The sequence below is a fragment of the Onychostoma macrolepis genome, chromosome 23 (genome assembly GCF_012432095.1).
Source record: "Onychostoma macrolepis isolate SWU-2019 chromosome 23, ASM1243209v1, whole genome shotgun sequence".
In the NCBI taxonomy this organism is placed as follows: Eukaryota; Metazoa; Chordata; class Actinopteri; order Cypriniformes; family Cyprinidae; genus Onychostoma; species Onychostoma macrolepis.
In genome coordinates, this window is record NC_081177.1 from 7,680,088 (window position 1) to 7,706,739 (window position 26,652).

Here is a 26,652-nt window from a genome sequence, read left to right on the forward strand (position 1 = left end):
AATACTCATATGAATGTGAACAAATAATGTTCTTATTCTGAAAACACGGGTTATGAAATAGATCTAACAATACTTTATAATGGATAAATGTTTCACTGCAAAAGAAATCAAATGACTTCAAAATGTCAAATCCTAATAAAATATAGTTTAAAAAAATTTAAGGAAAATTCCAATATGTAATAATATATTATATTAATAAATAATAACTTTTAACACATGGCTTTGAACAGCTAATTTGCTTTTATGAATCACAATTTTAAATATGACATTAAATAAATCACTATTTTAAATATGACATACAGATATTTCAAATATGACATACCAACATTACAATTACAGATTATTACTGTTATTATTATCATTGATATTAATAATAATAATAAGAAGAAGTAGTGATATTAATATTATTGTGCTTTTGTTATTTTTAAAAAGGAATAATTCCTGTTAAATTAAATAAATTAACCATTTTAAAAAATGTAGTTTTAATTAAACAAATAAAATAATTTAAAAAATACACTATAAGGGAGTAGAACACTACTGTGGATTATTGTTTGTTAAATATCACCATATATTCATCATCACTGAAATCCGCTCTTAGTATTAATAAAAGTAACGGAAGGTCTTCAACAGAGCAGATTTTCAGCATGAATGAAACTCTTCAGTGCGGCTGCTAATGTCCCAATCATTTTAATGCTAACCCTCTCTTCGTTCTCACGTCACAGGCTGTGTATTACGCAAGCAGCCATCCAGCACCTGTGGGATGTCTGTGTCGGCGTGTGTTGGCGTTATCTGATTAAAGACATGGGGATGGGGATGGGGATTTGTAAAGACAGGCACATGGCTGAATAATCACGAAAAACGTTGTGTGAATGTGATGATCTACTTGAAGAAACAACACGTCCCTGTGAGGCTCCTTTAGATGCATAACAACTCTAATGAAGTGTAATTGGTCACACCTCATTTCCAAGGAAACTGTCTGGTTCTGTGGACACAATGACGGCTGTGTTGTGTAATACAGAGATTCGGTGTATGTTTTGAACTTCAATGCTGTAAATGTGTAGGAAGAAAAGGTTATCGAAACGCTGACGGCACAATTGAAGCAATAAGTTGTCACAGTGATTAGCTGGAAACGGTAGAAGAAGCTGGGCACCACAGAGAGATGTGTCATGGTTCAAACGCTTACCTTTCACTTTGAGGTAATGTCCTCCGAAACGATACGCCTCAAAGTGGAGCGAGAGTGGAGTGTTGGACTGGTCCAGGAACAGATCCACTCGGGATAATTCAATGCCCTTGCGCTCAAAAATGGGTCCGAGCACCTCTCTGAAGAACAATAAAATGAGCAAATGAGCTTCACGGATAAAATGAACAAAGCAAAGACAGAGTTATGGAAATTTTCGATCAAATTAATACCCAATCAAAGATTTAGACATAAAAGCTGCAAGAAGATATGGTGCTTTTATTTGGAAAGCTGGCATGAAATACTCCTTTCTTATGGTATGGCATGTTATAGTCTAAAACTATTTTTCAAATTATTTTTGATGACATTAAGATACAACATGCAACTTTTGTTCTTTTAATATTAAAAAATAATTTTTTACATGGCATAGTTTAAAATAAACTATAGTAAAAGGTAAAAATGCAGACTATTCCTTATATACTATAATTCAAAACATTTCTTAAGTCTTTTGAGGCTGCATTTATTTGATCACAAATACAGTAAAAAAAAACTGTAATATTCTTAAATATTACAATTTAAAATAACTTGTATATTTGAATGCACAGTCATATTATAATTTAAAAAATAAACTTTTTACATTACAATATTTCAAATAAACCATAGTGAAGGTACAAATATATACACTTTTACTTATACACTACAGTTCAAAATATTTTTTCTTTAGTATTACTCAGAGAAATAGTATTACAATTTAAAATAACTGTTGTCTATTTGAATATATTTTAAAATGTAATTTATTCCTGTGATGAAAATCTGAATTTTTTAGCATCATTACTCCAGTCTTCAGTGTCACATGCTCCTTCAGAAATCATTCCAATAAACTGATTTGCTAATCAAGAAACATTTCTTATTATTATCATCATCATTATTCAAAACAGTTGTGCTGCTTAATATTTTTGTGGAAACTGTAAAGTAAAAAAAAAAAACTGCATTTATTTGAAATAGAAATCTTTTGTAAAATTATAAAGGTCTTTACTGTCACTTTTGATCAATTTAATTCATCATTGCTGAATAAAATATTTTCTTAAAAAGAGTCCAAACTTTCAAAGAGTACTGTATATTCAAATGAATTCTAACCTAAAATATATTGATTACGCAATGGATGCATTTAGTATAAACTACCTATTTAACAGAAACACAACAAAAACTTTTTTATTCCTCAGCTGGTAGAGAACGGTCCAAGGTTGCTGGGGAACACAGATTTGTTCTCTGACTTACTGTAATGTCTTCTTTTTGACAGCGGGGACGATCTCTGTGTCAATGTCTATGTTGAGGTCAAACTTGAGGCTGAAGCACTCCTTCCTGGGGTCCTATAGGGGGCGACAGAACAGCGCTGGTCAAAGGTGGGCGACAGACAGACCACTTCCTGCCATTTACTACGAACTCTAGATCAAGATATCCATCAAGCCACTACATCCTGGGGCTGCTGATGATTCAGAAACGTGTCATTTCCTGTACACTATGTTGGACAGGGAAGCCCACATACAAGTCTATACAGGTACTTATACAGTAAAAATATTGAGAGGGTATATTAATATAATATGTAGGATGTAAAGGAGCTATACACGCTTGTTTTTAGACTTATCAGTGTGTACAGTGAGCTAGGATTTCAAAAGTTTCCCATGAGCCTTTGCGAAAGGAGGCCAGCACTCACATCAGTGTGGCGTCGCCGAGGCTTTTTTCCTTCTCTGCTTTTCAACTTCATTCCTCCTGTCTTACGTTCTCTGTTAAAAGACAGAAAACACAACAGACACATGAGGAGAATGGCCATGGCATCTGTATTTTAATCTAAAAACTCAAATTGCAATTTTGTGGTAAAATTTGTGCATTAAAAAAAACAAAAAAAAAAACAATAAAAGCTCCAGGTTTGCTGTGCTTGCTTGAAAGGCTGCACAATTTGGACAAAATTGTGATTAAATAATAATAATAATAATAATAATAAAATTGAATTTCGCATCACTTTGCTGTGCCTCTTAGTATTCCATTTAGTTATTTGAATGTTGTGGATCACTGACTTACCCTCGTTCAGAGCTTCCTTCTTCGTCTTCATCCAGGTCTGAAGGGGGGCTTGTGCGAGGGGGACAGGAACGAGTGGACACATTCCGCGCCAGGATAGAACCTGACGACACAGATTTAGCGCAAATCTGATCTTACATGCTTCACTCCTTACAGAAATGATCAGTTTATAATAGTAAATCAACCAATAAACTAATAACTTATATATAATGGCGCAAGGATGGTATTAAATTATTATTTTTTTTAATTATAAAACAACTTCTAGATTCATCAAAAAGATACACATTTAAAAAGAAAAAATATATTTATCAAAAACACACATAAATTTACCTTGTGGCTGTACGTCGAAGCGGAGATGCCGGTCAAAGTGCATGCTGTCAGACTCATCCAGGTGACTGCGAGAATCACATGACTCGCACAGGTGCAGGGGGCTTTTACCGTTCAGTTCCTGACAGTCGGGATGATGACAAACCTACAGGAACAGAGAGAGAAATCAGACATCAGACACTTTGAGTCACTCAGGGTCAGGTTCACAAAAAAACCTTGTATGCCGTTTCTGTCGGTTTTGAACTTTCTCTTCTGCCAGTTCACATCACATCACATACAGTCTCAAACGCAACCATACAAAGACAAACATGGCCAAAAGACATTGTTTAGACCTCACACCAATCCAAAAACATAGCGGAGAATGGTTTAGAAGAATTCATGTGCCATGGTATTTACACGGTACTCCAAGGCCCTTTCAAGAATACCACAATTGCACATTTGAAAAACCATTGTTTGTGATATCATTTACCATGTTTTGGGACATGTACTATGGTAAAACCAAGATATAACCATTTTCTATTAGAATATCATTTAAAATGTAAATATTCCTGTGATGCAAAGCTGAATTTTCAGCAGCGCAACTCCAGTCTTCAGTGTCACATGATCCTTCAGAAATCATTCTATGCTAAATTCTGCATTCATTTGAAACAGGAATCTTTTGTAACATTATATATGACTGTCACTTTTGATCAATTTAATACATGCTTGCTGAATAAAAGTATTAATTTCATCCAAAGAAATCTTACTAATCCAAATTATCACCCCTTTAGTGATAAAGCCAACGGTTGCCTTGTTTTGACAAGCAAAAAGTCATGCGAATCAACTAAATCAAGCTAAAGTTGCACAAGCAGCTCTGAACAGTTAAAATCCACGAGAAAACCAAGAACCACAACTAGTCTTTTGTGCATACTGTACACCTGCATATCTGAAGCTTGCGGTTTTATATAAAAGCCTCGACTGCCACACCTACTCAAGCTTAATCCAAATCCCTCCGAAATGACTCATATTGAAACACATCAATCAGACGACTGTCCCCTCCTCTTACCTTCCATTTCATGGGATGTGTGCAGGCCACCCCATTTGTTGGACACCGGTCCATGGCGGCAAAGGATAGCGCTTCAGTACAGTCACACACCCCAAAACCTTATGGAAGGGTCCCAATTCATCCCCTTCCCCCAAAGAACCAACAAGATTTGGTCCAATTAATCTTGGCCCACCCCCTCTGTGTCTAGTCAAGTTAAGCGCTCATGGGGGCAGGGAAGTTTTAGGGTAGTCCTGGTCTTCCCCAACAACCAAATCAGTCTTCAGATGTCCAAAACCCCTCTAATCTGAGGAGCTAATCATCTGTGTGCTCTCATGAACCCATCTGATGGGGCGGTGGAGATTAGATTTCGCTCATCTCTTTCTCAGACTGGACTCCACCTCAAAAGGAGGAAGAAAGGCAGTCTCGGCTCCATAAAGTTTTTAAATAGCGCTTGCTTTTAAATGGGCCTTGTTGTCTGTAATAGGCATGACATGGTCTACCACAATAAGCACAATTAGGTTAGGTGTACTTTCATGTTTTTCAGATTCAAGGGCTTGCTGGGACTTTGTGCGAAGCTTCAGCAGCTTTTAAGGCACGAATGGTCAAATATGGAGTCAATGTGACTACACAAATCACTTTAGGCCAGAACAAATTCTATTTGTGCATGCTTGGATGTCGGAGTTTTATAGATTCGCATAAATGTGGAAATTAAATGGGCAAATGTTGCAAGAGCTGCAAAGCAAGCAACATTATTGGGTTTCCATGGTCATAGCATGCTCTAGGGCAAAGGTTTTCAAATTGGGGATCTTGAGAGGCCCGAAAGAGGAGTCTTCAGAAAAAATAAAATAAATAAAAAAATAAAACAGTTTTATAAAAATGTAATAACGTGTTATTCAATAATAAATAAAATATTAAGATATAAAATTAAAAAGAATACCAAAAACAAAAAACAAAACTGAATTTAGAAGGCTACAAGCAGAGTCTGCTGAAAGTGTCAGTTTTTGAAACAAAATAACATTCAATAATAAATCAAATATGAATAAATAAATATTACAAACAGAATTTAGAAGGCCACAAGGGGATCCTGCTTTAAAAAAATATATAATAAATAAATAAAAATAAATAAAATTTTATTCAAATGAGAAAAAAAATAATAATACCGGTAATAAAGATATAATATTAAAAATGATATATTAAAACAAAATTTAGAAGGCCACAAGGTCTGCAGAAAATTTCAGTAAAATAATTAATTAATAAAGATATTTTAAAAGAGTGGTGCCCTTTTAAAAGAATGCTAACAAATTTTGCTAAAGCTTTTTGGGCAACAGATCACCAACAACAGTAGGGATGGGTCAAAATCCGTACAACCACCAAGTGAAATAGACAGGTCAAAACATACATACACATAAACAACATAACAAACGACAGGTCATTCCTCTTTACAGTAAAACTTCCAGCAGTCGACAGAGATTCTCCGTACACCACGGTCAACAGAACAGCCCGTTTGCTCATGTAACGGCGTGTTTGTCGTGAGCCGCTGCTATGACAACTGTCAGGAAAAGAGTTTGGAGAGCCAAGCTGAATCACCGGGAGGGACTCATGTTCTTCGACGAGTTACGGCACATTCGTCTGAAGGAGAACGAGGGACTCACTGTTTACAGACCGGCTGAGAGTGTGAACTTGACCTCGGGGCAGTGACATGAGACACGCAATCACGTATTCACACGCGCTCAGTGATTATTTACAGTGAAGTGATGGAGAGAGAGGTGATGGAGCAACTTCAGGAAGTTGATGCTAGTTCTGCACAAGTGAGCTTCTTCCCTACTTAGGCAGCTATCTTCTAAGATGGCATACTACTGATTTGAAGCGCTCTACACAGGCAGCAACTGTCTAAACACATTTAGTCTTTATGAAATGTACTCTACAAAACTCGACTCCAATTGATTCCAATCATTGTTATAGTAACTATCTATTAAGATTATTTTAGTAACTGAAATATAAATTAGATGAAAAACTTAAATTTATTTATTTCAGTTAGCTGCCAAGACAACATTTCTAATTTTGAAGAAAAAAAACACCACAACAACACTAAACCTTAAAATAAAATGAAAACAAATGTATAAAAATAAAAGCTAATTCTAAATATTAATAAACACTACAATAGTTTATAAATGATACTAAATCACCACTGATAAACCAGGGTTGAGGTGCATTCTGGGATTGAAATAGAAATATGCTGACTTTGCATCTGTAGCACATCCATAATTTTGTAGGTAAGACAACTGATAAATGGCCAATATTAAAGTTTTTTACCGTTTTGTATAAATGATCTAAAAATAAAACATCTAAAACTAAAATTAATTTAAATACTACTATATATCTAAATGCAAACCACCATTTTAAATGGTATAATTTTAAGCATCACAACATTATAATTGCATAGTTAATTTTTAGATTTATAACAAATAAGATTGCATTTAAAAGCATTATGAAACAATTAATGTTTTAAAATAATAAACTAAAAGTGAATTTATGGAAAATATTCCAAATGTAAAACTACATCTCTAGTATTATTTTAGCATAATTTTTTTTTTTAATTTATAATTTTTATTCATATTTTAAATAAGGTTTTTTTTTTTTCGTTTTTCATTTGGATTTTAGATAAGGTTTTGGCAATTTTGTTGCATTTTTGTCTATATAGTTTTTATTCAATTTAGTTTTAGTTATTCTAGCACATCAAGTTAAAATAAGAAATATGTTACCTTGCCAACAAACTGAAATAATTTATATATTTTATTTTTACTAAACGTTTATTTCATTTCAAGTAATGAAAAAAATGTGTATTTTTTTTTTTTATGATTTTAGTTCTATTTTCACTTTTAGTTTAATATAATAAACCTGCTCTCGACCCATAATTGCCTTTAAATACTCTAGGTGGGAAGTTCACCAGGTTTTGAAACAGAACTTGAGCGAGAACAGGAACAGAGATTGAGTGGGGTGGCACGCACAGATGAGTCTTTCTGAAACAGCTAAATCGAGAGACTTCAAGCAAGTTACATGCTGACCAAACAGTTGAGCAATTAAAAGGACCCTCAGCCAGGGATCAAAGCCAAGGACAGCTGAGAGTGTGTGTGTGTGTGTGTGTGTGTGTGTGTGTGTGTGTGTGTGTGTGTAGGCTGTCTGATTCTGAAGTTCTGCTGGATTACCCATGGGCCTCAGGAAGGGGTGATGTGTTTGGAGTGTGGAGGTGAATGTAAGTGAACAGCAGAGAGAAACAGACAGCTGTGAACACATACAAACGTCCAGAGGGGCTTATTGAATTCAAACACACATGGCACCATTCTTGCCACTATAGGGCCCAATGAAATCTGTTTTATTTTTTCCCAAATTCTTTTTTCTGTTTTTTTTTTTTATTCCCATTGTCATTTTTCTTGACTTTGTTTTAATGGATAAATTAAATTGTGTTAATAAAAAAAAGCATGTTTAATTAATTGAAATCATGAAGTGTAAATATACAGTTAAACAGCAATTTATTAAAAGTTAAATTACATTTTTAGGTTCCTATGAAATGTGTTTTTTTTTCTCCCCTCAAATTCATTTTATTTTATTTTTCTGAATTTGTGTTTTCCATTTTAATGGTTTAATTTAATTTTAATAAACAAAGGCATGTCTTATCAATTGAAATTTCTTCATTTATTAATTTCTTTACAATAATAGGGCCCTTTTTTTCAGAAATTCTGCATTGTCTATTTCATTTTATAGTAATCAAATGAAGGCATAAAACATTAATTTTTAGCAAACAATGTGCTGCAAAATGTATCACTGCCTGCCCGACGGGCTCCTTAAATACAGATCCCGCGGGTCCTTAAACTCTTAAAGTGAGTTGTATCAAACTTAAGGCCATAAAAAGTTTTAAATACGTTAAATGGTATAAGAAATGTCTTAATTATAATTTCTAGAAGTCTTACAGTTGGCGACAGAAAGACGAGAGTCGCGATACAGCTGGATTAAACTTCAAAAGGCAATGATGTCATTGAATTTAAATATTAGCGCTGCACATTTCAAGTCAAAACGCGGCACGGATTTCTTTATGTGACTCCGGTCATTCTGTGTTCATTTTACTCGTGCAGCTCTTAAAATGGGTCATAAATTGCCTTAAATTTATTTTTTAAAATTCTGCAGATACCCTGTAAATAGTGAAATGAGATTCCTTCCTTCCTTCATATTTGTTGATATTTGTGTATTGAAAATATTTTTGATTGACATTTAAACTCCTATCTTTTTTTCTATATTTAAAAAAAATAAATAAAAAGGTCTTTTTTTTTTATTTGGGCTAGTTAAATTAATTTTCAGGCTACCAAAATCTGAAGAGTACCTGCCCGAAAGGCTACCAGGGATTTTGAAATTTTGCGAGCCCTGAGAGGTTTACTGTTAAAATGAAAAACAATTTAATTATTTAGTAGTAGTAGTAGTACTACATTAAAACGTACATGGTAATATTTCTGTCATAATTTCTTCAAGTTAAATTGAACTTTTATTTTGACGGGTTGCCATGAAGACCTTTATGTTCTGTGTGCATATGAGACAATAGTTTCTCAAATAAAACAGTAAAATGGTGGTGAAGTGACTTTCAGAGCAGCTCTGGAGATGAAGTTCACTTTCATGTCCTCATATTGTGAGACACAGACGCTGAAAAAAACTGCATGCTTCATGTGTGTAGTAGACAAAACTGTGCTTTTACACCATTCAACACGGAGACACGCAGAATTCATATTTAAATAAAATTATTTGAGGTTTAATATTCACACACTAATCGATAATCACAATTTACTGACCTACTTTAGATTTTTTCATCCAAAATTAGTCAACATTCTGTGACACTCCACATTCTACAGTTAATTACATTTTTATGAATGGATTCTGCAATTCCATAAATAATTTTTGCATTGCAGAAATCATAGGGCCCACACTTAAAAACAGACAAAAACTTATTTAGTAAACAAAACGTACATAATACTAAAACAACCAAAAATCGAATTACTTGTCACTGGAAACGTGTTTCACTCTTGGTTACAACACATAAAACAATAGCAGCCGCCATCCCTATTTATCAGAGCATGTCTGAGGATTATGACATTATGTATGCTTTAATAATTTCATGCCCTCATTTCCCTCCTCAATAATCTTTCAAGCAATTAAGCCTTGATTTGCAAAAGCTTTTCATGCCTGAGAGTTTTTTTAATATTTCATCAGCATCGATCTGCAAAGATGATCTGGAGTGAAGGGGACCCATGGTGAACAGGTTCTGTGGTCTCTATTTGGCTAACGTGTTCTCCTGTACATATCTGGTGAAGGGGGTGCTGTGCAGACAGTGTGAAGAGTTTCAGGTCAAAAGTCAAGTGCAGTGTCCTTTAGTGCAGGATTAATCCATCTGCCGCAAAACTGAGCACCTGTTCCCGACAAATGTACAGCTCCAGCGGTCTTACATAATGTACATTTTCATCCCTCTTTCACACACAGATAATTATGCCAGCATTTAATCTCTCCTTTCATGGAAAGCCGCACAAGAAATTTGCCCTCACTGTTTTGAAGGGCGAATGAAATTATGCGTGAGCAACAAAAGACTGGAAAATGGAAAAGAGTGACATTGAGTGTTGAATGACTAAGAGAAAATAGTCTTTAGAAATAGAGACTGTTTTATTATACACTACCAGTCAAAAGATTGGAATAATTAGGATTTTTATATTAGAATGATTTCTGAAGGATCATGTGGGCTGTTAAAAATTCTGAAATATATTTCAATAGAAAAGAGTGTTGAAACAGGAAATTTGGGTGGAACATATCAAAAGCTCATTCTAGAGAGCATTTAATTGAACAAAAATCTGCAACATAAGCCATCATTATTTTTGGTCCGTTGTCCAGGAAGTTCAAAACAGTCATTTTAAATGCATATCTGTTAAAAATGAACTTTTAGGAGTGCACTAGCACTGTAGACGACCACACAGCTAGCAGACATTAACTCAAAGTCACAGAATTTCATAATGAAGTTTAGCAAAACACATTTTCATAGAATAGCTTGACTTCAATTCAACAAGGAAGAGTTTAAATTGGTGAACAGGAAATGCTAAAACTCAAAACAGAGGGAAATTACAAAATTGAGCAACATCAATTAAAACTCACAGGGCAAAACTGTAAAAAGCACACCTGTGCTTTAAATACATTACATATGCATACAAATGCATAACACAATCACATGACTGCACCTCAAATCAGCTGATAATGTGCATAAGCATAATTAAATAGAGGAGTTAGTGAAGGTCACACCCAAAAAAAAAAAAAAAAAAACAAGTAAACAAGCTCTTCTACAGATTTGCCAGTTCTCTAGACTTCTCTCACCTTGACAATACAAGAAGTGAAGCAAGCATTGTATGACAGTGCTCATGCGGACGCCACAAGTTTGAGTCTATGACAAAAGGCCAAACAAGTCCTGAAACTCACTCACTTGTGGCATCAGCTTCAGATTCTAACTAAAATTCACTGAATCGTCATTGCAGTCAGTGCAATAGATTTTGAAATCGCTCACATGCACTGCAGTAGCTTCAACCTCAGACACCACACCTAAGGACCTGTTCACTGAGCGTCCAACACATTTTGCACATAAAAATGACAAAAGTGAGCCGAGTTGATGGAATAAGACATTAAGACAATACTAGGTTAGTGGTATTAAATAAAAAAGTCAAGAGTTTGAGGAAATTAGGAGCAAGTAAACTAGATATCTGTTTGAATAATCAGTACTTTTAGACAGCTTTTATGTCATGTTTTAACAAAAACACTGACTCAGAATGATCCTAAAATCACACAAAGCCTGATGATTAAAAAACAGGCTTAAATTCAGCCCAACCCTGACAGCATCACGGTGACTTAATGTGAGAGAACGATGTGAATCACTAAACGGCCTTAAATGTCTTGATTCACACTCACGAAACTGAAATTCCCGTCTGACGCTGGTGACGTCTATAAACACAGACACGCTGCCATTTAAACACAACAGACCCAAACATACAGACTCATATAACGCTGATTCACATCCTTCTCGAGTTAAACCCAAACGCAGTTATCAGTCAAGCTACACTTGCTAAAACAAACACAGTTAACTACATTAATTAACCATTTTGAGAAGTGAGTAAGAGTTCTGCTACAACTGTTAGAAGACTTTAAGACTCCGATTTTTCTTCCATTTATATAATATGAGCATGTCATCACAAAACAGAGCTGGGTGTGAACTTAAATGAAGCATAGCCAAAATTTTCCATAAAAATAATCATGAAAACTTGTGTCGCATAGGCATTATTATGATAATAAAATAAACAAAAAATAAACAAACAAAAAATCTTAAGTGGTCCAAACTTCTGAATGGTAGTATATATATATAATATTTTTTACATACATTTTTGTGTCTTATATATTTATGCAAATATTGCTTTGTATTAAAAAACTTACAGCACTGTTAGATAATTATATATTTAAAAAGATAAGAAAAATAAACGCAACAAAAACATTCTAAAAAGCAAACAAAATTATAAACCAAAAAAAAAGATTTAAAATAAAAAATGTAAAATGAATAACGGCAAATGTCTTATGTTACAAGTTGTTTGGTTTACAAACTACACCCAGACACATGATGTGGTTAAGCAATTACATGAATGAGTAATTACGCAACTGAAGCCACAGCCAAACATCTTTCGACTTCTCTGGATCTGTGTGTTTAGAGAAAAACACGACCGTTGAAGGAAACTAAATCAGAGCCATTGCAGTTTGCATTGGCTTTTCAGTACCAGACTGCTCTGGATGGAGAACTGCCATACTTGCCACAACCGTTGACTCCAAGACAAGCGTCTGGCCCATAAAGTACACATTAAAAGAAGATGAATTAAAAAATAAAAAAGGCATTTACGCAAACCAAGGCGGCGTTATATTAGTTTGGTTCACCATACTTTGTTTTCCTAGAGTTCTCTTAAACTGGGGCTAAAAACAGAAAGCCACATTATTGCAATTCTTTTGAACAAGCTGTGAGTCCATATGGTTTTTAGCTTAGCCTTTATTATCATAAAAGAATAATTTTATCCACTCCAAAACTTCTCACATAATCTCTTATACCTCCAAACCAAAATATGAAAACTGGCTACAGGCGAACTTTTCCAGAACTTTCATGTACGTAAAAATGATCCAACAGCACCAGAAGAACCTAAAACTAATCCACAGAGAATCTGTGTCTATGGCTATATTCGGAATAGCATACAATCCTTATTTAGCAGCAAGCACACACTAAAATGAGGAAAAATGATTGTAAAAAATTGAACAAAATTGAATTTCAAAGAAATTCTGTTCTTTTGAACTTTCATTCTAAAACTTGCAAAACTGTTTCCACAAAAATATCAGGCAGCACAACTTTTTAACACTGATAAGAAGAAATGTTTCTTAAGCAGCAAATCAGCATATTAGAATGATTTCTGAAGGATCATGTGACACTGAAGATGCTGAAAATTCAGCTTTACTTTCACAGGAATAAATTACATTTTAAAACCTATTCCAATAGAAAGCAGCTATTTTGGAATAATATATAATAAAAAAATATTAATGACATTTTTAAATCAAATAAATAATAAGACACTATCATTCAAGATTATTACTATAAGGGACCCCCAATCGAAATGCCATAAATTTACACAAACCTGCAAAACATTGATAGCTGGACACTACCGGCTGAATTAAGCCTGCAAAGTGATAATTATACTAAGGTTTACATAATCGGGACTGTTTTAGATACATTACATACTGTGCAGTATGCAGTAAGCTAGTATTCTATTCCAAACAAAGACAAAAGACATTCTTATGTCTCTACAAGAGATGAAACGGGTCTAAGGCAAGGAAATTACCAGCATACAAGTCGTCACAGAAGTATGCAGACCGGGGCTAGTGACTGACGGGTCAGAGTCTTGGGTCAGTGGACATCCGGAACAATTAAGAGGAAAGAGCGCATTACCACAAAAGTGGTCTACATGCATGTGTCAGAATACAGTGGCCACAGTCTAGATTTACCAAGACTTAGCTGCTTCTGCATAATTATGACACATGCAAAAACCAAAGACTTGCAGCCAGCAGAAAACTGTCATATGGACTACTTTTAAGTTAGACAAGCACTGGTCACAAAATGCATTGATTTTATGAACAAAAATCATCCACTCAAAACAATAATTAGGCCTAAATTTAAGATTTGTGTATTTGAACTTCCACCAATTTGGATTACACAGTTTTAACACAAACGAATAAACTTATCAGTCATACTTAGAAATCTGTAAGATTCCTGCACCTGAAAAATCATGACAGTTTATTATAAACTATTTGCGTCTATCTGAGTTTATTTAAATAATCATATTAAAAACATCAAATGACAATCATTAAAATACGGCTAGCTGCGTTTACAGAAATCCGACCTGTTTTTCTTCCTTTATGTATGACTGACAAACATGCATCACATTAAATTTATTAGTCAGTTTGTGTTAAAACGTTGTAATCCAAATGAATGAAAATTTTACATGCAATTCAATTCAAATTTAGGCCTAAATCCTTTTTTTTGTCGGATATTCATCAAAATGTATTACGCAGAATTCCACAGTAGAAAGTCACACAGGTTTGATGGTAAAGGTAAATGATGCCAGAATTGTCATTTTCAGGTGATATTCTTAGAAACTCCTCTTACAAATAGAATTTCCAAAAGGGATGTTTCACAGTGATGTCTTAGAAGAACCATTTTGGGTTCCAAAAGAACCATTTTTATCTAGAATATTTTAATAATTTAAAGTACCTTTTTCCACTTTAAATAACCCTTCGAAATGTTCCATGGATGCTAGAGATTCTTCATGGAACCATAGATGCCAATAAAGAACTTTGTCTTACCAAAACAATTACGGAGGCCCCCAGTGATCGATCCCTCACTTTAGAAGATGAATTTTGGTTAAAACTTTCTAGAATTAACCTGCAGTTTCAACAGTCAAGCAGGTGAAACCAAAAGCACACATTCAGACAAACTTCTTGGCATGTCATGGTTTTAGCCAATCACAGATCACAGTAGACCAGCCACAAACAGTCTGAGTCTGAGAAGACCAGCCTATTCACAGAAGCTGATGACAAATGTCTGAGGAGAGATGTGGGATTTCCATGCTTACATACAGAGAACATCAAAAGGCCTATTTGGTCACCATGGAAGGACCAAAACTTCCTTGAGTGACTAATCCTGAGTTTAAACCTGTGTTTCACATACAAGCCACTAAACAATCACTTCCCTCCAAAAGCAAAGTTCACTCCAGGGAAATAGAGTTTGCCAACTCATGTCCATTAAATAAAGGCTATTCTACCAAGTTCTCTCATCTCTGAATTGCTTTCTACCAGTAGTTTTCCCATGTTTCAGTGCCCTAAACAAAGCTAGACATCTTGTAATGCAGATGTTCATTAAATCAATTTGAAATAAAAACACTTGGTTGCCGTTTAGACTTGGAAGAGCTCAAGAAAAATGAACTAAGAATGACCAAAAGGACAAGTCCATCCATGCCAAAGGAGACCAACTAACTTTACTTTTTCGCAAGAAACATTCCTCTCAGTGTGTGTTTCAACATGTAGCATCAGCAAAAGCAAATGTACATGTACACACCCACACACACCTGGAAAACAGCCACCATTATTACAGAAGTGAGCAAGAATAAGAATTACTATGTGCTTTTGAAACTGGTTTCTAAATTAACGTTCCACCATGAAAAACTTTAGCAAACAGTATTTCGTACTTTGCTATAAAAACAAAATGAAACCACAATTTTCACAAACTTAAACCCAATTAGAGACAATGACTTGCATAGTTCAACATGTATAAACTTTGTTAAACATGCTTTGAAATTATAGCTGAAAGTTAAATCGTTCAACATTAATAATGTAAATGACATAAAATAGACTTTTAAGAAGGAAAAAACCTAGGAGGCATAACGTCTAGCCATCTGCTGGGTAACCAGAGACATATGTAGTGAAGACAGAAGCGAAAACTCACCAGCAGCTGCGCGCATTCAACTCAAACTCTGTCAAGTGCGCTGAGAGAGCCGTCTCAAGCTCCACTCTGTGACGCAACGCTGCTATCCATAGCTTTAGGGGAGGAATAGGAGGAGGAATTGACATACAGCAAAGAGGGAGGGGGAGAGAAAGAGAAGGAGAGAGAGAGAGAGTGTGTATCTAGAAGGAAGTGAAAGGAGAAGCAACGCTGCATTCAAAGTTAGTGTTCTCTCTGAGCTGAAAATGACAGGAGAGAGCTAAATTTTACAAGGCCAAGGTCATATTTTAGCTAAAAATATTCAAACTAAAACTAAAATAAATAAATACACAGTGTGAAAATTGTTCGAAAGGTCACAATTTCACGTGAATGTATGAAAATATATTCACATATAAATATAAATCAATGTATATGAACTACAGATCTGTTTAAAACTACAACATGCTTAATTTTTTAAAATAATTTAAGTTATTATAAACAGTTAAAATAACAGTTAAAATGCAAAATTAAATTTAAAAAAAATTAAAAAAAATTGAAAATTATTAAAAATAAAATGAAACCAACACAGCATAAAGAATGTTTTAGCATTGACATTATCATGACAATTAAGGAGATTTTCTCCCTAAAGCTTCATTACCATAATGCACCTGGAGGATTTAATCTTGAGATTTTTTTTGGCCATTGTCATTACGTTAATACAGTAATTTTTGCTCTATTAATTACAGTAATATAATTATACATGTAAATCAAACATTATAAGCCATACAACTAATACTAACTTTATGTATACAAACCTCACAATTTAACCAATATATATAACACAATGAGAATATATATGGTAAGATAGTTGTATTTTTATATCGCTTTTAAAGTTGTCCAAATGAAGTCCTTAGCAATGCATATTGCTAATCAAAAATTAAGTTTTAATATGTATTTTTGGTACAATATACCCGTGCTACTTATGACTTATGTTTTGTGGTCCAGGGTCACATATCGGAAATACTTATTGCAACAAAATTAATTTCTCAACGCAAAAAAACAATTCAAAAGAACACAATTATTTCACCATGGTACATGTCCGATAAATCATAGTAATACCATGGTGCTTAATGACTACCATAATCATATACCATGTTATTCACATAGTACATGGAAGAATACCATGTTATAGGTCCAGAAAAAAAAAAAAAAAAAAATCTGTACTATTGTATTACAATATTTTTTGTAAGATTAATTTTTGAAGTGCACAAAAGCAGAGCTTGGGATTGGGAAAAGAAAAGGAAAAAGAGTGAACATAGCCGTCCTACCCCAGTCCAGACCTGCACGCTCACCCCACTACTTTAACATGTTTAAACTCTTCCCACTACTCATCACGATCCAAAAATCCATGCAATTTTCTCCTGAAATTTCTGTACGCTCATGCACCGTCAATGCCAACATAAAGATTACTCATGCAACATGATAACCAAGAAAAATAAAATGGCCAAATGTTAAAAAAAACATCCAAATGATTAGAAGGAATGGCTCTCCGGCATGCCTTTAGATGCACTCACCGCCAGCCGGTCACAGTCGCATGCGTGTTTGCATGTGTGCATGATGCTCTACACCTGTGTGCGTCAAACCGCTGTCCTGTTCTCCCTCCAGAGCACACTGCAGCGTCCTCCTGCAGTCTGGCAGGATTTGTTGAACCGGGCTGCTTTCAATCTAATAACTCCGTAAGCTGGTGTGTGTATGTGCGTGTGAGTTATACAAGGTGAATGCTTCTACCCCTGGTGTCGTTTCTTCCAACGTGGGCGCAGTTTAGCCCCTGAAGGTGTTTGTGGGACCATTTAACTGCTGGCGTCTCTATAAGGAAGGAAGACATCAGATATAATCTTGTTGTCAGTCGGGACTGAAGACCTGGGGTGTGTTTACGAAAAAACACACAATGCACATACACTGCTTCGTCTTCAGATGAAGCTTATCTGTTAATCAGTTCACATGAACCGCTTTAATGGATTCTTGAGGAGGGGAGATGACGATAATCTGGCAAAAGTGCTAAAAAGGGAAAGGAGGAAGCCTAAAAACGATAGTGCATACTGATGACACATTATAAAATACATTCTCATGAGCAACTCTGAAATAATGCATTCTGACTGGTCAGTCGTAGCATTCTGTGGTCATATAATTGAATATAATGACTTATTAGGGTGGATGATTATCCTTTATTTGCCACATAGCTGTGCTGGTATCTTGTTTCTTATGTAATATAAATATTTTTAACTAAAACCATTTCATGGGCCTTTCTTTTTTTATTTTATTTAGTAAGTAGCTGCATTACAAGTGGGGCAAATCACAGGCAGATGGACATTATCACAAAATTAGCCCCTTCAGGCTGATACAATACCCCTGATCATGCTGTCGGGGTGAATTCTGTTTAGATGGCCATCTGGCTGTAGATTAAACAATACATATGATGTTTAACAGAATTCATTTTATTTGCACAATTGCTAATTACAGGAAAAACTGGTTTTAATGCTTGTCAGTTCAAAAAAGGAAAAAGGCTATTTTACTTGTATTTGGACCTTGGCTAATTAGTTAGAAAAGAATGAGTTAGAAAGAAATGTCAAATAAAAAGTAAAATACATTTTATTCAATCTCATTTCAGCATTTTCTAAATAAATATATAAATAAATAAAATAAATAAATATTTGCCTTCAGATTTTGGTAAGTGTTCATTTTGGAACCTAGTTAAAAAGGTCAAATGTTTCAAGGTCAAAAATGTCATGTGAGACTTATTAAATTAAATATTAAATTACATTTTTGCATTGGCATTATCATGAATAAAATAATAAATAAAATTAAATATTAAATTAAATTAAATTTTTGCATGGTTAATTTTATAATGACTTCATGAAATTAAGAAAATTTTCTGCAAGTTTTTTTTCCCCTTAATCTGGATGTTTTGGACCCTGAACAAGTTTCTTAAACTTTCAAAGACTTTTTAGATTAAAGTTATTATAAACTGTTACCAAACATAATAAATTTAATATAACAAATATAAAAAAATAAAATAATATATTATATTATATATATATATATATATATATATATATATATATATATATATATAAAAATACAACAAATAAAATAAATTTTTCCACCACTACTGACACCAAACGCAATTGCAAAAATAATTATTTTTAATATTTTAATAAAATTGTAATAACTAACACCAACCTCTCCACTCTCATCTGACATTGGTCAGAAAAACAGATCGTCCCAAACTGGCATCATTGGTGGTGCCAGCATTTCTGTATTGAGCCGGTTGAGATGCTCAAACAAGCAATGTTTCAAAACCACCGCAGAGCTGATCATGTCACATAAGGCTTGTCAGTCAAACATATGAGTAAATCCTAATGAACCCCAAACAGATGACTGCACAACGCTAGTTTACAAAGATTTACCACAATACTACATAAAACGCCACACCCTCAGCAAAACACGCTCTGAAAGGGAGGCTTTGTTTGTTCTGCTTTGTAAATTGCATCAGCATTGTATTTCCAGGATAAGATATTTAGGGCGTAAAATATACTTGACGTACTAGTCCACATGAGTCATAACGAGTCCATCTCTACCAAAGACACTCTCTAACTAGTCTAGATCTGACGTTCCAGAGCTTCCTAAACAAAACTCACCATTCCTCTGGCATTCGAAGTAAACCACGCTGAGCTTCTCTTAAGTCCTCTACAATTAGCTTCCTACGTGAGAGACGGTGTGTGTGTGTGTGTGTGTGTGTGTGTCTGGGGAATAGCGTCCCATCCTCCAGAACCCCCTGCTGTCTACCTCAATTAAAAGAGTCTATATTTAAAGAGGCAGACAGCAGCAACACAATTACCTGAGGGGATCAGGTGCTCCGGGCAAAGCAATCGGGAAGATGCAGCACAAGTGCTTCAACACAGCTGACGCCCATCTGACACAATATAGCCATTTTTGTCGTAACACAAGGACGCAGACCCTTCCTGCTCGTGTGTCGTGACTGTTCCATCGCCATGATCGTCAGAATATCTTATTTCAAGGTCTACCAGTGATTTTAGCTTGACAAATCGAATTCCTTGTTATCAATGTTGAAAACAGTCGCTTAATGTTTTTGTGGAAACTGATACATTTTTTTCCCCCAAAACTATTTGATAAATAGAAAGGAAAAAACAAAAAACAATCCAAGTTTTTGTGCAAGTTTGTGCAACAAATGCAAAGTTTGACCAAATCATGAGCAAATCATTTTTTTGTGAACAGGGTCAAGTGATTCATTGAACAGATCCAACTGGAAAAAAACAACAACAACACGTATAAACAAAACAAGTTTTACTGCATTAATTATGCCTTGTAATGCACCTTGTAATTATGCATGAGATTGTACAATTAATTATAAGAACAGTTAAAACATAACACTTGTCAATTCATTGTTACACTATGCATTTTAAATTCGGTTCTAATTATTTACGACAAGACAATGTAGTACAATGCATATTATGAATAATAATAAATACACTTTAACAACCCTTTGTAATGCATTATACATAAAGGATTTAAGAAAAGTGTTACCATAATTTACAAAAATTTTAAAAGTAATACGACAGTAAAAAGTCTCACAAAAGTAATTTGTGAGATAGACCAAAATGAGTCCGTTATTTACTGAAAATCTGAGTCAGTGAGCAAGTTAATCTTGAGAACTGAATCAGTCAGATTCAAATGATTCATTGAACATCCAACTCCAAAAAAAAAAATAAATAAATAAATAAATAAATAATATTATATATATATATATATATATATATTTATTCACAAAATTTCAAAAGTCTCAATATAAATTTGTGAGACAAATAGACTGAAATGAGTTCATTATATACTGAAAATCTTGCAGTAACTCAAAGAAAACAAGTGTATGGTAAGTGCTAATTTTGGATATGTTCAAGGAACCTAAATGCATTTTATAGCAAATGCAAAGTATGACCAAAGTTCAAGTCTCTGCTAATTTGTAGGTCACGTTTCTGTCTCATACTAATAGTGTTTGTTTTTCAGGTTTTCTTGTAAAAATCTCAGAGCTGATTCACTCCATCAGCACCAGAGAAACAACTACTCATCTTGCAGAATGCAGGCAGGATTTAAATGTCCATTCCTAAGAAACAAACATTACACAACAGCTTTTTCCCAAGAAGGTGCACAAACGCGCCCAGAAAACACCTCACACTAAAACCAGGCATTATGTATTATCTGGAACTATTATAATTGTGACGCAGCGGTTGATAAACACATTGATTAAAATATGTGTCAGACCTTACTTGGCCATTTATCCATGTGGCTTCATCATTTACAATATCAAATCCACTGATGCCATAGGCCAACCGATGAACGAAAAGGCTCCTGTGTGGTTTCCGTGACTGATGAACAACATTATCATGCAGCGCTCTAAAGACACCCCATGCATTCTGCATTGAAAAGCCATTATCTTCCTCTGACGGGCAGATTTTCGTACCCATGCCACATCCTCTCCATCACACCGGCATTAATGCCAGCAGACGCTCCAATGGTGAGCGGTCAATGACCATTACGCAACAGTGAAGCAATCCTCCCATTCCTGCACGAAGGAAACCGCTCATTTCATATATGAGCCATTACCTTGTCCATTCAAGCTGAATTTATGCTTTCGGTGGTTATTTAATGGCATAACAATCTGTGGGGAAAAAAATTCAACTACGACCTGGGCACACATCTTACAATTCAGACACCGATGACAGAAAACACACACTGAAGAGTGCAAAACCATACGCTGCCACAAAGACCTGTTACACCTTCCAATATGCTACTTACAATTTGTTTTTAAGTAATAATGTGCAAAATTTGACCTTTATGAATTAATATCAAACGAGCTGGATGTGGAAAACCATGTCTAAAACTCACTTACAATATAAATGTGTCATTTTCTCTCCCGTCATTATGTCAGATTTTCTTTTTTTACACAAAAGTAGAAATTTAAGACAATAGTAATGAGGCAACATTAAAAGATTTGTATGAGCTTGAGAAATGAATCAGTCCAATTCATGAGAAAAATTGTGACATTTTTGTGACCTGGATCAAACTAATTATTAAAAATATCCAAATCAAAATTCACAAACTTTTTATATTTATATATAAATATATAATAATGATAATGAACTACAGGTGCACCTCAATAAATTAGAATGTCGTGGAAAAGTTCATTTCAGTAATTCAACTCAAATTGTGAAACTCGTGTATTAAATAAATTTAATGCACACAGACTGAAGTAGTTTAAGTCTTTGGTTCTTTTAATTGTGATGATTTGAAAAGATGAAAAGGTTTCCTGAGCCTTCAAAATGGTCTCTCAGTTTGGTTCACTAGGCTACACAATCATGGGGAAGACTGCTGATCTGAAAGTTGTACAGAAGAAAATCATTGACACCCTTCACAAGGAGGGTAAGCCACAAACATTCATTGCCAAAGAAGCTGGCTGTTCACAGAGTGCTGTATCCAAGCATGCTAACAGAAAGTTGAGTGGAAGGAAAAAGATGCACAACCAACCAAGAGAACCGCAGCCTTATGAGGATTGTCAAGCAAAATCGATTCAAGAATTTGGGTGAATTCACAAGGAATGGACTGAGGCTGGGGTCAAGGCATCAAGAGCCACCACACACAGACGTGTCGAGGAATTTGGCTACAGTTGTCGTATTCCTCTTGTTAAGCCACTCCTGAACCACAGACAATGTCAGAGGTGTCTTACCTGGGCTAAGGAGAAGAAGAACTGGACTGTTGCCCAGTGGTCCAAAGTCCTCTTTTCAGATGAGAGCAAGTTTTGTATTTTATTTGGAAACCAAGGTCCTAGAGTCTGGAGGAAGGGTGGAGAAGCTCATAGCCCAAGTTGCTTGAAGTCCAGTGTTAAGTTTCCACAGTCTGTGATGATTTGGGGTGCAATGTCATCTGCTGGTGTTGGTCCATTGTGTTTTTTGAAAACCAAAGTCACTGCACCCGTTTACCAAGAAATTTTGGAGCACTTCATGCTTCCTTCTGCTGACCAGCTTTTTAAAGATGCTGATTTCATTTTCCAGCAGGGTTTGGCACCTGCCCACACTGCCAAAAGCACCAAAAGTTGGTTAAATGACCATGGTGTTGGTGTGCTTGACTGGCCAGCAAACTCACCAGACCTGAACCTCATAGAGAATCTGGTATTGTCAAGAGGAAAATGAGAAACAAGAGACCAAAAAATTCAGATGAGCTGAAGGCCACTGTCAAAGAAACCTGGGCTTCCATACCACCTCAGCAGTGCCACAAACTGATCACCTCCATGCCACGCCGAATTGAGGCAGTAATTAAAGCAAAAGGAGCCCCTACCAAGTATTGAGTACATATACAGTAAATGAACATACTTTCCAGAAGGCCAACAATTCACTAAAAATGTTTTTTTTTTTTTTTTTATTGGTCTTATGAAGTATTCTGATTTGTTGAGATAGTGAATTGGTGGGTTTTTGTTAAATGAGAGTCAAAATCATCACAATTAAAAGAACCAAAGACTTAAACTACTTCAGTCTGTGTGCACTGGATTTATTTAATACACGTGTTTCACAATTGGAGTTGAATTACTGAAATAAGTGAACTTTTCCACGACAGTCTAATTTATTGAGATGCACCTGTATATTTTTATAGTTTTTTTTTTACTGAGACTATTCGAGTCTTTACTCTGTACATTGAACTTGACAACTGAATCAATCCGATTCATGAGCGAATCATTTTTGTGGATCAAACAGACCATTACAAAGACCCAATTCAAAACAAACAAGCTATACGAAGTATTTTTGGAACAAACAGACCAAAATTAGCTCTTAATTTACTGAAAATATCGGAGTCATTTAGTTGATTCAATCTTTAGAATTGAATCAATTCCAATCATGAGCAATTAAATTTGTAAACAGTCAAATGTTGAATAAAAAAAAAACATTTAAAATCACTATTTTTTTTAATTCATACAATATATTTATTTGAATTTTTTTTCTGAAAAAGTCTGCAAGTTGATAACTTAGTTGTGAATCAGTCTAATTCATTCAATTCAAGTTTATTTGTATAGCGCTTTTTACGATACAATCGCTGCAAAGCAGCTTTACAGGAAATTAAGTTTCTACATCTAATATATATCTCTCTCTATCTCTCTCTATCTCTCTCTATATATCCACACACACACACACACACACACACACACACACACGGAAAGTATTCAGACCCCCTTAAATTTTTCACTCTTTGTTATATTGCAGCCATTTGCTAAAATCATTTAAGTTCATTTTTTTCATCACACACAGCACCCCATATTGACACAAAAACACAGAATTGTTGACATTTTTGCAGATTTATTAAAAAAGAAAAACTGAAATATCACATGGTCCTAAGTATTCAGACCCTTTGCTGTGACACTGATATATTTAACTCAGGTGCTGTCCATTTCTTCTGATCATCCTTGAGATGGTTCTACACCTTCATTTGAGTCCAGCTGTGTTTGATTATACTGATTGGACTTGATTAGGAAAGCCACACACCTGTCTATATAAGACCTTACAGCTCACAGTGCATGTCAGAGCAAATGAGAATCATGAGGTCAAAGGAACTGCCTGAAGAGCTCAGAGACAGAATTGTGGCAAGGCACAGATCTGGCCAAGGTTACAAAAAAAAATTCTGCTGCACTTAAGGTTCCTAAGAGCACAGTGGCCTCCATAATCCTTAAATGGAAGACGTTTGAGACGACCAGAACCCTTCCTAGAGCTGGCCGTCCGGCCAAACTGAGCTATCGGGGGAGAAGAGCCTTGGTGAGAGAGGTAAAGAAGAACCCAAAGATCACTGTGGCTGAGCTCCAGAGATGCAGTCAGGAGATGGGAGAAAGTTGTAGAAAGTCAACCATCACTGCAGCCCTCCACCAGTCGGGGCTTTATGGCAGAGTGGCCCGACGGAAGCCTCTCCTCAGTGCAAGACACATGAAAGCCCGCATGGAGTTTGCTAAAAAACACCTGAAGGACTCCAAGATGGTGAGAAATAAGATTCTCTGGTCTGATGAGACCAAGATAGAACTTTTTGGCCTTAATTCTAAGCGGTATGTGTGGAGAAAACCAGGCACTGCTCATCACTTGTCCAACACAGTCCCAACAGTGAAGCATGGGGGTGGCAGCATCATGCTGTGGGGGTGTTTTTCAGCTGCAGGGACAGGACGACTGGTTGCAATCAAGGGAAGATGAAGGCCAAGTACAGGGATATCCTGGACGAAAACCTTCTCCAGAGTGCTCAGGACCTCAGACTGGGCCGAAGGTTTACCTTCCAACAAGACAATGACCCTAAGCACACAGCTAAAATAACGAAGGAGTGGCTTCACAACAACTCCGTGACTGTTCTTGAATGGCCCAGCCAGAGTCCTGACTTAAACCCAATTGAGCATCTCTGGAGAGACCTAAAAATGGCTGTCCACCAACGTTTACCATCCAACCTGACAGAACTGGAGAGGATCTGCAAGGAGGAATGGCAGAGGATCCCCAAATCCAGGTGTGAAAAACTGAAAGACTCATGGCTGTATTAGATCAAAAGGGTGCTTCTACTAAATACTGAGCAAAGGGTCTGAATACTTAGGACCATGTGATATTTCAGTTTTCTTTTTAATAAATCTGCAAAATGTCAACAATTCTGTGTTTTCTGTCAATATGGGGTGCTGTGTGTACATTAATGAGGGGGGAAAAAATGAACAAATGATTTTAGCAAATGGCTGCAATATAACAAAGAGTGAAAAATTTAAGGGGGCCTGAATACTTTCCATACCCACTGTGTAAAATATACATACATACATACATACATACATACATACATACATACATACATACATACAGCAGAAACCCAATATATTTAAGTTAATTTATGAGTACATTTTTGTAAACTGGATCAAACTAAATTAAAAAGATCCAAATCAAAATTCACAAATTTAAAAAGCCATACGAAATATTTGCGTGAGAAACTGACTGAAATTAGTTTGTTGTTCACTGAAAATATATGAATATTTGAATTAAATCTTGAATCTTAAAAAAATTGAAATCAGTCTAAGCAAATTATTTTCGTTAACAGAACTGGATAAAATTATTTATTAAAAAGGTAAAAAAAAAAAAAAAAGATTTACAAATTTTAAAAGCCTGATAGATTTGTGGGCAAACAGACCAAAATTTGTGTTACTTACCAAAAGTGAGTTGAACTAGAAAATTGAATCAGCCTTAAAAATGATCAAATCATGTGTGAACTGGATCAAATGATTCATTGAAAAGATCTCAAAACTAAAAAAAGAGATTTATTAGCAAATTACACACCTCTACTTCTCTGCTGAAGTTTCATAATCATGCTAACAAGAGCTAGACAGGGATGTTAATGTCTAATAATAATTTTAGACCTGATTCACTTTCATTATCTCACACCTTACTGGTTTGAACAACATGAAAGGAAGTAAATGATTTTTGTATTAAATATTCCTTTAAAGCCAAAAGGTTAAACCCAAAATCAGCTACGGTCTAAACCAGTGGTTTAGACCGAAAAAAAATGGGTCACCAGGATGATTTAAGGAAAATGTATGTAACCAAGTTCAAGACTCAGGAAAGAAGCAACTAAATAAACAACAAAATGAAAGTAACTGGCAGCCGCCTCAGGTCAGAATCACGTGTATTTGTGTTTGCGCTCTGTTTTTGCTGTACATTGTAGCAAATAGGAGACATATCTGTTGATTTCTATAAAGCAAATCAGTGATTTTGGAACAGAGCATCCTTCCCTACGGCGGGACTCGAGATCGGTCTGTAGCGCAGTTGTCTTTCTTTCTTATTTTATATATATATATATATATATATATATATATATATGGGTTGCGTCAAAAATAGGATCCCTCTTTAAAAAAAG

The 26,652-nt window shown here is 35.1% G+C and overlaps 1 protein-coding gene across 3 annotated transcripts in view; it reads right to left on the reverse strand.

The window, feature by feature from the left end:
* The window catches only part of plekhg5b (pleckstrin homology domain containing, family G (with RhoGef domain) member 5b), a 90,694-nt gene that overhangs the window by 25,669 nt on the left and 38,373 nt on the right, over positions 1-26,652 (reverse strand). For 2 of the 3 annotated variants that reach the window (XM_058763144.1, XM_058763143.1), the window contains exons 4-8: positions 3,584-3,725; positions 3,257-3,356; positions 2,892-2,961; positions 2,456-2,547; positions 1,184-1,320 (exon numbers count right to left, since the gene is read on the reverse strand). In XM_058763144.1, the coding sequence (XP_058619127.1) occupies positions 1,184-1,320; positions 2,456-2,547; positions 2,892-2,961; positions 3,257-3,356; positions 3,584-3,725 (541 nt within the window). Of the gene's footprint in view, positions 1-1,183; positions 1,321-2,455; positions 2,548-2,891; positions 2,962-3,256; positions 3,357-3,583; positions 3,726-15,699; positions 15,761-26,652 lie in introns of those variants that run through there. The other variant, XM_058763145.1, reaches the window with a different exon arrangement.